The following is a 13435-nucleotide window of genomic DNA, read 5'->3' as shown; positions in this document are numbered from 1 at the left end:
CCTTCGGCTCGCAAGGAGCTCTGGGCTGGGAAATTGCTGGAGATTTGAGGATGGAACATAGGAGGGGCCTCAGTAGGGATGTTTCCCCCCTCTCAAGCTGGCATTTTCTCCAGGGGAGCTGAGCTCAACATGATAAATATAACGAACCTTATATATATAGTTGGGGCCAAGCCCGTTGCATTCAAGAGTTTATCAGGCGCTAGACTGGGGTGGGTGGGGTGGAAGAACTCTGAGGATGGCCTCTCCCCCCAGGGAGGTGGTCAGGGGTGGGGGACGGAAGGCGATTGGCTGGCCGCTGGACAGACAGGCAAGCTGGTTGGAGGAGGAGGCACTCAGGGGCGGGACAGCATTGTGTTAGGAAATAATGGTTTTTGCCATCTTCAGAAGTATTGTAATTGATATTGAGTTTTAATGGGATTTTATGGGCTTTTATTGTATTGTTGGATTTTTTTGTGTGTGTGTAACCCACCACGAGCCGGTCTCTGAGAGCGGCGGGCTAGAAATCTAATTAATAATAATAAAATAATAATAATAATAACAAGAGACAGTAGATAAGTTTGGGGTTTGTACAGCCTCTCCCTTCACTCTGGCCGCACTAATTCAGCCAGGAAAAGCCCCCAGCTTCCTGAAAGGAGGTTACCTGGGGAGGGGGTACAAAAGGGTGTGATTTGTTAAGAGAGCCGCTGAGAATTGCTGCCTGCCTGGCGGTCCTCCCAGCAAGCCCCCCCCCCCCCCCAGTTCATGAGGCTTCAGCACAGATGCTGTGTCTTGGCCACAGATGTTTGCTGAGTTGATCTTTTTCTTCTTTGCAAATATGTTAGGGCAGAGAGGATGCAAAGTCAGGTGTCAGCAGGAACAAGGGATTATGACCCTTGCTTTTCTTTCTTCCCTCATGTGTTTTGCCAGCTCTAGCGATGGATTCAGTATTACACCCCTTTATGTCCACCTTAGGTTTTCATGCCAGACATAAAGGGATGCAAGATCCAATCCACCACTAGAGGGAGCAAACATGTGCAGAACAGAACTCCCCCTCACAACACGAACACACTAGCGAATATGAGAATTTGGGGACATCCCTATATATACACCCCTATTCCTGGGGATTTTCCAGTAAAACGTTGCATGCACCATGCATGCTGCTTTTCGAGAGGCAACCAGTTCTTTTTAAAAGGGACCTTTCTGTGGCTTTTGGGGAGCCTTCTGTTTTATGCATTTCCCCCTTCCTTCCAGAAATGCCTGCTCTAATGGCCTTGAGGAAACGGGCTCAGGGAGAGAAGCCGTTGGCCGGAGCCAAGATTGTGGGCTGTACGCACATCACTGCCCAGACTGCGGTAAGCCTTGACCTCCCCTCCCCTCCCCTCCCCTCCCCTCCCCTCCCCTCCCCTCCCCTCTCCTCTCCTCTCCTCTCCTCTCCTCTCCTCTCCTCTCCTCTCCTCTCCTCTCCCCTCCCCTCCCCTCTCCTCCTCTGCATCCTACTTTGTGGTGATCGCTACTGGTACAGCGTCCATGCACTCAAAACTCAGTGGGAACCTGCATGAGGCAGCCTCCTGTATTCATGGGCACAGCAGTGGTTTAGTCACCAGTGTAATTGCTGCAGCATCAGGGTCCCATAACTGCTGATAGCTGCCCCCTACCTTCTGTGCCATCCAGCCACTGAATTCTGCTCTAGCTACACCTTTCGAACCCTCTTCAAGGGCAGTCCCAAGTAGAGCGCGCTGCAGTAGTCAAGTCTAGACACCGTGATTCACTCTGACCGACCCAGGAATAGAAGCAGTTGACACACCGGCTGGAGCAGGGCCAACACACCCCAGATGAACTCAGCCCTCTAAGATGACTGCTGTGTTGAGTAGCACCCCCAAGCTGTGAATGTAGCTTTTCAAGGGCCATCCAAGACAGGAGAGATCTGAAGTGCCTGGGTTGCTTTTCTCCTAACCCACGGAGTCTCTGTCTTGACATGGGCTGAAGATGCGCCTGGACATGTGGTCAACGCCACGCAATAAGAAATGCCTTTAGAGATAGGCAGACTTTTGCCCACCACTGTGGCTGTTATGGACCGCGAGGACCCTCTCCCCGTCTCTGTCTCCCTCCTCCTCTGTGAAGCCGAGGGAGCCGGACGATGTCAGGGTCACTCCCCTTTCCCTCCCTTGCAGGTTCTCATGGAAACCCTCGGTGCCTTGGGCGCTCAGTGCCGGTGGGCCGCCTGCAACATCTACTCCACCCTCAACGAAGTGGCTGCTGCCCTGGCGGAGAGCGGTAAGGATCCGGTCGCTTCCTAGCGGACGCTCTCTTAAAAGGCCAAGCAGTGGTCAGACGGGAGCTCCGGGCGCTTGCGGGTAAAAGGAAAGAAACTTGCAGCTCAGGGAAAGAACCGTCCCTGTGCCTCAGCGGCCTCGGGGTCTCGGGAAAAGGGACTTCCTCGCTGTGGCTTCGCTGAAATGGCTCAAGCCGCCTCTTGGCTTGCAGAAGCCCCCAGGCTCAAGCCCTGGCATCTGCATCTGGGCTCAGGGGAGGGGAGAGTCTCTGCTTGAGGCCCTGGAGAGCCACTGCCAGTTTAAGTACAAGTCCTGACCTTGACGGACCCAGCGTCTGATTCCGCATGAAATTAATGCAAAAGAAATTCCCTCTCAACATCCGGACGAAGTTCCTGACAGTTAGAGCAGTTCCTCAGGGGAACAGGCTTCCTCGGGAGGTGGTGGGTTCTCCATTTTTGGAGGTTTTTAAACAGAGGCTGGGTAGCCATCTGATGGGGAGGCTGATTCTGTGAAGGCTCAAGGGGGTGGCAGGTGACAGTGGGTGAGCGAGAGGGTTGTGAGTGTCCTGCATAGTGCAGCGGGTTGGACTAGATGACCCAGGAGGTCCCTTCCAATTCCATAAATCTTTGATTCTGTGTGTATTTATGACCCTGCCTGCCAGCAGGTGTGAAACCCAGGCTCTTATGGAGCAGGGGCAGGAGCCAGGCTGCCTCTGGAGTGCTCTGTGTGCATCTGCTGCCATCTGGGCATGTGCCCTTTGGGCTTTCCCTCTGCCAATCGAGGGGCAGGGTCTGCAGAAGACACAGGAAGTTGGGCAGCGGGGGTTGGGAGAGGGGCTGTGGCTTAGCGACAGAGCACCTGCCGGGCATGCTGAAATTCCCTGGCCTCCCGACTCAAATACGGACAGGGTCAGAGGCGATGTGATGGTCGCCTACCTGTGAGCCACTGCCAGTCAGGTGAGGGTGAGAGCCCCCGCCTGTGAAGTTCTGACAAAATGGCTGCCACGGAAGGCAGAGCCACGCACACGCCCAGAGACAACTGACGCTTAGGGGAGAGGAGGGGGTCAATGAAGAAAACATATCCTCTGGGGGAGAAGGAAGGAGAGAGAGAATAAAACCATACAGTCGTCTGCTGCCTCCGAAGACAACATTATTTTAATCCGCAGAGCAAATCAGATCAGAAGTCACCCTGGGCCAAAGCTCCACCTGGTTCTGCCCCCTTTCCCAAAACACGTGCTGGGTGCCATAATGCCCCCGGGCACCCAGTTGTGGACCCCCGGACTAGACAGTCTGGTCCGTGATTGGAGCATGGGCTGGCTCTGGTTGTGTGTTTGTGTGATTTGTGCCCGTGAGAAATACGTAGCAAGTTGACCCAAAGCCTGGGGTAAGAGCTGGACGGGCTGGTGGGTGAAGCTGCAGCCTTTTCCCTGTCTTGCTTGGCACCTACGTCTCAAACCCTCTCCCTCCCTCCCTCCCTCTTTCACTCAGGATTTTCCGTCTTCGCCTGGAAGGGAGAGTCTGAGGACGACTTCTGGTGGTGCATCGACCGCTGCGTCAACGTCGAGGGCTGGCAGCCCAACATGGTGAGTCCCAGGGCCCAGCACCGAGGAGGAGCCCACCCTCATCTGATGAAGGGGGCCAGGCTTTGAGGGTGCCAACATCATCCCCAGGCGGAAACCGCAAATATATCACCGGTGTTGTGGTTGGCACTTTAGAACAAGGGCGGCCAAACGGTGGCTCTCCAGGTGTCCATGGACTACAATCCCCATGAGCCACTGCCTGCCCCTTGCAGGGGCTCGTGGGAATTGTAGTCCACGGGACGCTGGAAGGCCACAGTTTCCTTGGCCTCCCTTGCCCTGTGGTTGGCCCTGCAGAGGAACTGGCTGGCCCCTGTGTGAGATGGGAGGTCAGACTAGATGGATCCTGACTGGTCTGATCCTGCAGGGCTCCTCTGATGTCCTTATGGGGCTAGGCAGCTTCTCCAGTGCCCCTTGTCCTCTTTTAGACGTATCGCCAGGCATATGGGGCCCCGCCCACTTTAAGAACCTGGCCCTTCCTATTCAAGGACAGTCTCTAGCACATCTGCTGAGTGCGGCCTATTTGGAATACCTTTGATCTTCCCTGGGCCTCTAGGAGAATGCTTCATATCTGCCGAGCAACCGGAGACCTACTTTCTCGAGGTAACAAGCCCCAAAGCTGCTGATTCTGGAAATGATGCAGAATTTTCCACTTCAGACTGCAGCTGATTGGCTGGGCTGTTCCCCCTTCCCTCGCTGTTTCGAGAGATAGAGGAATGAACTGTGTTCTGGCTCCTCAAAACTGGCACAGTTTTGTCTGAACTTAGCAGGCATGGCTGGAATGAAACATGGTTATTTTGATTTTGGGAAGGTTTTTTTTTCAAAAGTACTATTCCGACGGTGAAAATTAGCACGTTCTCTCTCTCACCTGCCAAGATTCCGTGATACTATTGACTGTGAAGATAGTTTCAGAGGGCAGCCATGGGGGTCTGCAGTGGGTCAGCAAGATGCCAGTTCAGCAGCACCTTAGAGCAGGGGTAGTCAAACTGCGGCCCTCCAGATGTCCATGGACTGCAATTCCCAGAAGCCCCTGCCAGCAAATGCTGGCAGGGGCTCCTGGGAATTGTAGTCCATGGACATCTGGAGGGCCGCAGTTTGACTACCCCTGCCTTAGAGACTAAGATGATTTTTGGGACAAGAGCTTTCGAGAGTCAGGGAGGAGTGGAGGTCCCTACCAGACTGTCAGGCTTTCTATCGAAATCCCAGTAAGCAGACTCGTCGTTGGACATATGCAAGCAGCATATGGTGGTGTGGAAGCTTTTGATCACTGTCACAGACAGTTTTGTTTCTCCCCTGAATTTCAGGGGGATTGATTGGCTGTTTTGGCAAAGAATTATCATTGGCTGCATTTGGATGTGTGACACAGTTTAATAACGTAGCAGAACTAATTTTTGCTATATATTCCCTTTCATGATGGAAGTTCCTAGTCTGAGGAAGAGTGCTTGCACTCGAAAGCTCACGCCCTGAATAAATCTTTGTTGGTCTTAAAGGTGCCCCTGGACTCTGATTTTATTGTGCTTTTTATTGAAGAAAATGCTGTACAAAGAGCAAGGTCCTTCCTTGCTGGGACTGAAAACCAAAGTCTTGCTAATGCAAGACTATATCATTGAATCCTTGATGCAAGTCTTTGCACGTCGTACTTCCAGAAAGACAGTCATATTGTTATGCTGGGCTCAGGTTTGATACAGCAGAGAGTGTGTGTGTGTGTGTGTGTGAGAGAGAGAGAGAGAGAGAGAGAGTCTCATTGTAAAACCTTATTGGTGCATTTGGGGCTGGGGGTTGTCAGACAACAGTCCTTGAGGTGGTCTTTTGACCCCAGATATCCGGAGGGTGCCTGGATACAGGCCTGGGCATGACTTAGGCCGCTTCCAGCTTCTGATGACCCAGTGAATTACTGACCTCCAAACACCCGGTCCGTTCACAGCTTTGCTCAGCCTGACTTGACACAAGAAGGGCTTTTGTCGCAGACAGCAGGAGAGGGAGAAATTGAAAGGGGACGTGGGCTGCCCCTCGCATCCCTGTCCCTAACGGCACAAACAGTCCTGGGTACATCACGGTCTGTGAAGCTGCCTGGGGGCCTGCTGGGGAGGGCCGATCCATCGGAAACTGCAGCTTCCCCCAAGTACAAGTCTCTTCCCCAGCCTGGCCGCTCTTTCCCAGGGAGGCCAGGGGTCAAGCACAAGACTCTCTGCACAGGACGTTCCCTGCCCCCGAGCCACGCTCCTTGACTAGGGAAATGCTGCCCTCCAGCTGCACAGGACGTTCCCAGGAGGAATATACGGCACCTTCTCCATACAAGCACAAATGGAAGAGGAGCATGATTAGGGGACTGACTGGGGAGAGGGCTGGATATTGAGGGTCACCCAAAGTATACAAGAAAGGGGTAGCACAGAGGAACCCACTTAAAAACAGTGTTTTCCCTACGCAGGGGTGGCCAAACGGGGGCTCTCCAGTTGTCCGTGGACTACAATTCCCATGGGCCCCTGCCAGGCTGTGGCTCTCCAGATGTCCATGGACTACAATTCCCATGAGCCCCTGCCAGCATGACAGGGGCTCATGGGAATTGTAGTCCATGGACATCTGGAGAGCCACAGTTTGGACACCCCTGCGTAGGGAGGGCTTCTAGAGTGGGAGAGCTTCTAGTGTTCTGGCCCCGCAGGTGGACCTCCTGTGGGCCCCTGGGTTTTGGCCCCTGTGTGACGCAGAGTGTCGGACTGGAGGGGCCCCTGGCCTGATCCCGCATGGCTTCTCTTAGGTTCTTGGCACTGAGAGAGGTCATCCCTCGGCCTGCCCGGGAGCCAGACATTCCCTGGCCGCAGTTGGCAGCCTTCTTTCCCCGAAGGGCGGGTGGGAGCCCTGCCCAAATGGGCCTTTCTACGTACTTTCATATTTTTTTAAAGACAGATTATGCAACCCTCCTAATTAAATGAAGATTAATGAGCTCGAGGCCGTTGCGTGAGCCTTGATTGGTGGCCAGCGAGCTTTGCAGCTCAGGGCTGTTTCCCAGCCTGCTTATTCCTTGATCTGTCTTGGGGTCATTGGGAAGCCAGGAGTTGCCCGTCTGTCCCTGACCGCGGCCAGGCTGCTTCTGCATGGCTGAGTTCAAGGCCTTTCCTCATTAGCAGGGCAAGGCTGAACCGGACTGCAGCCAAGGAGAGAGAGTGCTGCGCATTTGACCCATGCGCCTAGCAGTTTGAAGGGTGAGGCTTCCCGGCAGCTCGGCTCCCTTGAGCTTCTAGGAGGCTTCTGCCGGGAACCTTCTGACGCATGGCACCCTGTTCGAAATGGAGCGCTGCATCTGCAAGAAACCTCTCAGCTAGGAAGGCCTGAAAGACTGTCGGCAGGAACCTATTTTGCTGCCCCTCTGGCTGCTGTGATGAATACTGTTCTGAGGCCATACAAGGGGGAAATGGACCAAGGGACCAAGCCCTATGAAGATAGGTTGAGGGACTTGGGAATGTTCAGCCTGGAGAAAAGGAGGTTGAGAGGGGACATGATAGCCCTCTTTAAGTATTTGAAAGGTTGTCACTTGGAGGAGGGCAGGATGCTGTTTCCGTTGGCTGCAGAGGAGAGGACACGCAGTAATGGGTTTAAACTTCAAGTACAACGATATAGGCTAGATATCAGGAAAACATTTTTCACAGTCAGAGTAGTTCAGCAGTGGACTAGGCTGCCTAAGGAGGTGGTGAGCTCCCCCTCACTGGCAGTCTGCAAGCAAAGGTTGGATACACACTTTTCTTGGATGCTTTAGGATGCTTAGGGCTGATCCTGCGTTGAGCAGTGGGTTGGACTAGATGGCCTGTATGGCCCCTTCCCACTCTAGGATTCTATGATTCTATGATTCTATGAAATGCAGAAAAGAAAGCACAGAACATGGTGTGGAAAGCAGGAACATTCACAGACTCTCAGCAGTTGTTCTGTTCTCTTACATTTCCAGCCCTTTGGTTGGTGAAGAGATGCTTGAAGTAGTAATGCCTACTAGAACCCTTGGAAAAGCAATCGGTGAGAGCTCAGGGGCTTAATGTCACTAAGAATATAAGAGAAGCCCTGCTGGATCAGGCCAGTGGCCCATCCAGTCCAACACTCTACGTCACACAGTGGCCCAAATCCAGGTGCCATCAGGAGATCTCTCCCCCCCCCTGTGGGGCCACCCATAAAGATTCTGTGGTTTTATTTGGGATAGAGGGATACCATGGCCAAGGCACCCTTCCTTGTCCTTTCCATGAGTTTTCTATCCAGAGAGAGAGAGAGACAACCCAGGTAGGTCTCCTAATTTTCACTGTACCACCAGGAGCTGGATCTGCTTGTGTCATAAGTGAACAGGGGTATCTGCCACCGAGATGGAAGCTCTCCTCTCCCGCTCTAGCAGGGCAGTTTGATGGTAACGTGTCCCTTGCCCTGTTCCAGATCTTGGATGACGGTGGAGACCTAACACACTGGATTTACAAGAAATATCCCAACATGTTTAAGAAGATCAAGGGGATTGTGGAGGAGAGCGTCACTGGAGTCCACAGGTAAATAACGTGTCCATCCTCGTATCAGGGACAGCTAGGAGGGTGAGCCCCTGAGGCAGAGATGGCTCCCGCTTGGACATTCAAGCTGCTTTGGACTCAGAACTGCAGAATGCCCCTTTTGTTGATGTTGTTGTTGTTAGGTGCGAAGTCGTGTCTGACCCATCGCGACCCCATGGACAGTGATCCTCCAGGCCTTCCTGCCCTCTACCATTCCCCGGAGTCCATTTAAGTTTGCACCGACTGCTTCAGTGACTCCATCCAGCCACCTCATTCTCTGTCGTCCCCTTCTTCTTTTGCCCTCGATCGCTCCCAGCATTAGGCTCTCCTCCAGGGAGTCCTTCCTTCTCATGAGGTGGCCAAAGTATTTCAGTTTCATCTTCAGGATCTGGCCTTCTAAGGAGCAGTCAGGGCTGATCTCCTCTAGGACTGACCGGTTTGTTCGCCTTGCAGTCCAAGGGGCTCGCAAAATTCTTCTCCAGCACCAGAGTTCAAAAGCCTCAATTCTTTGACGCTCGCCCTTCCTTATGGTCCAACTTTCGCAGCCATACATTGCAACTGGGAAGACCATAGCCTTGACTAAACGCACTTTAGTTGGCAGGGTGATGACTGCCATTACAGAACGCTAAACATGGCAGGAGATGCGCACCATCAGTAGCTTCAGGGCGTGCCATCTGGGAAGCCTGGAGCAGGTTGCCGGTTCCACACATGCAGGTTCTCCTTGTGCCCACAACAGGGAACGGATTGTCTCAGGTTTTGTCCTTGCAAGCCACTGCCGTCTCTGCCTCCCATTCCCACTCCTGCACGGTGCCTTGACCCGGGACCCCCATCCTTGGTAGAACTGGGCCAAGTGGGCAAATGCAGGTTCTGGTCAAGTAGCCACATGAAGACACTTTGAGGGCAGCCATGAGGCAAGTTAGGTCGCTACGTCAGCAGCAGAAAAGAGCCAGAATCCAGGAGCCCCTTCAAGATTAGCAACATTTGTGGCAGGGAAGGAGATTTCATGAGTCCCGGCTCAATTCTTCAGGCACAGCTAGAATGAGAGTCCATCTGTCCATAAACCAGGTTGATCAATTCCCATTCTGTGCATCTAAGTGTGGTTCTTTCGAGCAATTTGCTCCAGTGGAACCCGGCTGGATTCGTATTGATTCCTCCTTAGTGCTTTCTAGAGGGTTCTGGAGTTCTGGCCCTGCTGATTGACCTCTTGAGGGCCCCTGGGTTTGGGCCACTACAGAGCGTTGGACTTGAGAGGCCGTTGGCCTGATCCAACACAGCTTTTCTTATATTCTTACGTTTGGGGTGGGGATGCTCATCTCCTGGGTGCTTGGGGGGCAGCAGTGGGACGGCTTCTGGAGATCTGGCCCCTCTAGAGGACCTCCTGAGGGCCCCTGGGTTCGGGCCACCGTGTTGGACTGGATGGACTATCGGCCTAATCCAACATGGCTTCTCTCACAGCCTGACGTTTTAGACTTGTAGCTCCATTTTGTTTGGGAGTTTTGCGTATTTTTTCGGCTGCTAATCCAGATCTGGTTACTAGTCACATTTCCAAGAAAGGTGGTGGGTGGTTGCACAGGTATGGCTGCCTGTTGTCCTCTATTCCAGGGGTAGTCAACCTGTGGTCCTCCAGATGTCCATGGACTAAAATTCCCATGAGCCCCTGCCAGCTAACGCTGGCAGGGGCTCATGGGAATTGTAGTCCACGGACATCTGGAGGACCACTGGTTGACTACCCCTGCTCTATTCTGCGAGGGACATAGACCCCGAAGAAAGTGCAAAGGCACAAGAAGAGATCCATGTGGTTTCTTTCCCAGCTGACAGGCTGATAGAATAGTCTGTTCTAGTTCTCTCCTTGTGGGATTCAGCAGCTTCCAGTTGTGCCTGCCCCTTTTTCCTTCTCATGCCAGGGAACCTGCCATCCCACGCAGGTCCCTTTTCAGCCCCCGTTGGCTTTGCACACAGTCCCCGGGGTGTGCCAGCACTTTTCCTGGGGGGAATGGTTCTTCATGTAGCTTTTCCCCCGAGCTTCAGAGTGGCAAAGCTACATAATTCTAGAGAGTTTTGACCAGCTTCTCTGGGGGAAAGCCCAGCTGCCTCCTGCCGTGGCACCTCACTGCCCCTCCAACCCGGGAACATCTACCCTGCGGGTCAGTTGACCGGCTGGAGAACGTCCAGAGGAATTGGAGGAAAGCTTTGGCCGACTTCATGTCTTCTGCACACATCCCTTCCCTCCCCCCTTTTTGTCCCCCTTGCAACAGGTTGTACCAGCTCTCCAAGGCGGGCAAGCTTTGCGTGCCAGCGATGAACGTCAACGACTCCGTCACCAAACAGAAGTTCGACAACCTCTACTGCTGCAGGGAATCCATTCTGGACGGGTCCGTGTCTCGCGTCGTGGAACGCAAACCCTTTGCAATATAAAGATAGCTGCGGAGACGCGAGAGCTTACGGCTGGTGGGCCCAGGCTGCTCTTCGGCTGCCCCATATTCGATGAATGAGGAGGGCAGCGGGGAGGGGGGGAGACTAGTGTGGTCCCCCGGTGCGTAGCTCACAGAGCTGCCTTCATTTTTATTTATATACATCCTGCCTTCTTGCCCTCGTGAGGGCCGTCAAGGCAGCTGGCAATTTAAATCCTACACGATAGAATCACATTTGAAAGCCGTTGAAATCCGCCTCCCCTGCCCGACACGCAGAATTGAAACAAATTAAAATATGCGCAAAGACGTAAAACCAGCAATTAAAACATAATGGAACAGAAATTTCCCTGCACATAGAAAACATCCTAGGCAGGGAGGGGGAATTCTGGGCTAGGACTTTTCTTCCAGATCTGCTAGTTGTCTGCGTGCAAAGATTTTGTAGTCTGGAGAAGTTACAGCCCAGAAACAGACCCCTCTGGTGGGGACCAGGCCACCCGTGCGGGAAATATTGGTTTGTAACGTAAATATCCTGCCCTTCTGCATTCAAAAAAAGAAGAAGAAGAAGAAGAAGAGTTGGTTCTTATATGCCGCTTTTCCCTACCCGAAGGAGGCTCAAAGCGGCTTACAGTCGCCTTCCCATTCCTCCCCCCACAACAGACACCCTGTGGGGTGGGTGAGGCTGAGAGAGCCCTGAGATTACTGGAAGAAGAGTTGGTTTTTATATGCTGCTTTTCTCTACCCGAAGGAGTCTCAAAGCGGCTTACAGTCGCCTTCCCATTCCTCCCCCCACAACAGACACCCTGTGGGGTGGGTGAGGCTGAGAGAGCCCTGAGATTACTGAAAAAGAAGAAGAGTTGGTTCTTACATGCCGCTTTTCTCTACCCAAAGGAGGCTCAAAGCGGCTTACAGTTGCCTTCCCTTTCCTCTCCCCACAACAGACACCCTGTGAGCTGGGTGAGGCTGAGAGAGCCCTGATATTCCTGCTCGGTCAGAACAGTTTTATCAGTGCCGTGGCGAGCCGAAGGTCACCCAGCTGGCTGCATGTGGGGGAGCGCAGAATCGAACCTGGCATGCCAGATTACAAGTCCGCACTCCTAACCACTACACCAAACTGGCTCTCACCAAAAAAGCACCCAGGAAGCCGTACAAGAGTCCAGTGGAGGAATATCAGGCTAGCCTGGACCGCCCAGGTCGGGGCAGGGTCAAACAGAGGTGTTTTGCCATTGCCTGCCCCTGTGCAGTGAGGCTGAACTTCCTTCATGGTCCAGGTATGGTCCAGGTATGAACTAGAGCTGATCCTGCCCAGCTCTGGAATCTGAACAAGATGGGGCTAGCCTGAACTATCCCCGTCAGGGCAGTAAAACAAGAGGATAAGTCGCTTCATGGATTAAACTAGATGCTAAAAACAAAATTAAAGAAACAAAGACCACAACCATAGTTCAGATTTGTCCCCTAGCTTATCCAAATTGTGGAACTTAAAGCACCAGAACACGAAAGAGCAGTCATAGAATCACAGAGTTGGAAGGGACCTCCTGGGTCATCTAGTCCAACCCCTGGCACTATGCAGGACACTCCCAACCCTCTCGCTCACCCACTGTCACCTGCCACCCCCTTGAGCCTACACAGAATCAGCCTCTCCCTGAGATGGCTCTCCAGCCTCTGTTTAAAAATATCGAAGGATAGAGAACCCACCACCTCCCGAGGAAGCCTGTTCCACTGAGGAACCGCTCTCACGGTCAGGAACTTCTTCCGGATGTTTAGATGGAATTTATTTGAATTAATTTCATCCCATGGGTTCTGGTACGGCCCTCTGCTCCGTCCTCTACATGGCAACCTTTTAAATACTTGTTGATTATCATACAACACAAAACTCACTATACTCCAGAAGATAATTGCCTTAACTAATCTGGAAAGTGATCATTTGGGGGGGGGGGGGCAACCACCAAGAAGGCCCCGTCCCACCAGAAATACCTGCTGCACAAATTCTGTCTCCTCTCCATACCCTCCCCATAGCTTTCACCATCAGTAAAAATCCAACCGAAGGACTCCCTTCTGACTCTGGGGCAGGGCTGTCAGCATGAGAATGATTTATTTTTTGAAAAATGCAGGAGCTGGCCTGTGCCTGGCTCAGATGTCTCCAAGGAAGAAAAGGCAACCACCCATCTGGTCCCTGGGGGCTGCTGCCTGCGTTCCCCGGAAAGGCAAAGGAAGCTGCCCACTCCCCACACCGCTAACCTAGTTAGTTGCCCGCTAAAAATAGACTGCAATGTAGGGCACAGAAGCAGAGCAGCCGAGAGGAGAACTGGGGGTGGGGGGTTTCTTGTGGCGATGGGCTTGCCTTCACCTGGAAGCCACTGCGTCTGCCTGCTCATCCCCAGGGCAGAGGGCCAGGCATCCCACGGCCACAGGGGATCCGGGCTGCATGGCTTCTGCAGTGGAGATCCACAATAGGTTCTCCCGTGGTCCCTTTCCCTGGAAGGTGAACCCGTGGTCTGCAGCGAGCAGATATAGGTCAGGGAAGAGTTAGCACACCGTCTCTTCCTCCCTGCAGCCTCACACCTTGCCGTGCTCTGACCCAGCTGCCTGCCCCCTCCTTCCCCCCGGCTGCTTTCAAGTGAAAAGCAATCAAGGGGAGGGGGTCCCGTGTACGGATCTCCCCCATGACATGTTGAGAGATCACCAAGG

The 13435-nt window shown here is 53.2% G+C and overlaps 1 protein-coding gene across 3 annotated transcripts in view; it reads left to right on the top strand.

Moving 5' to 3' along the window:
• Nucleotides 1-13435, top strand: part of AHCYL2 (adenosylhomocysteinase like 2) — a 98562-nt gene that overhangs the window by 75337 nt on the left and 9790 nt on the right. For all 3 annotated transcript variants that reach the window (XM_077340413.1, XM_077340415.1, XM_077340414.1), the window contains 5 exons: nucleotides 1231-1331; nucleotides 2151-2253; nucleotides 3740-3834; nucleotides 8236-8342; nucleotides 10595-10711. In XM_077340413.1, the coding sequence (XP_077196528.1) occupies nucleotides 1231-1331; nucleotides 2151-2253; nucleotides 3740-3834; nucleotides 8236-8342; nucleotides 10595-10711 (523 nt within the window). The remainder of the gene's footprint in view (nucleotides 1-1230; nucleotides 1332-2150; nucleotides 2254-3739; nucleotides 3835-8235; nucleotides 8343-10594; nucleotides 10712-13435) is intronic.

Source organism: Paroedura picta, chromosome 5 (assembly GCF_049243985.1).
Source record: "Paroedura picta isolate Pp20150507F chromosome 5, Ppicta_v3.0, whole genome shotgun sequence".
NCBI classification, from domain to species: domain Eukaryota; kingdom Metazoa; phylum Chordata; class Lepidosauria; order Squamata; family Gekkonidae; genus Paroedura; species Paroedura picta.
Note: the sequence above shows the minus strand (reverse complement) of the source record. Positions and strands in the feature narration are given on the sequence as shown.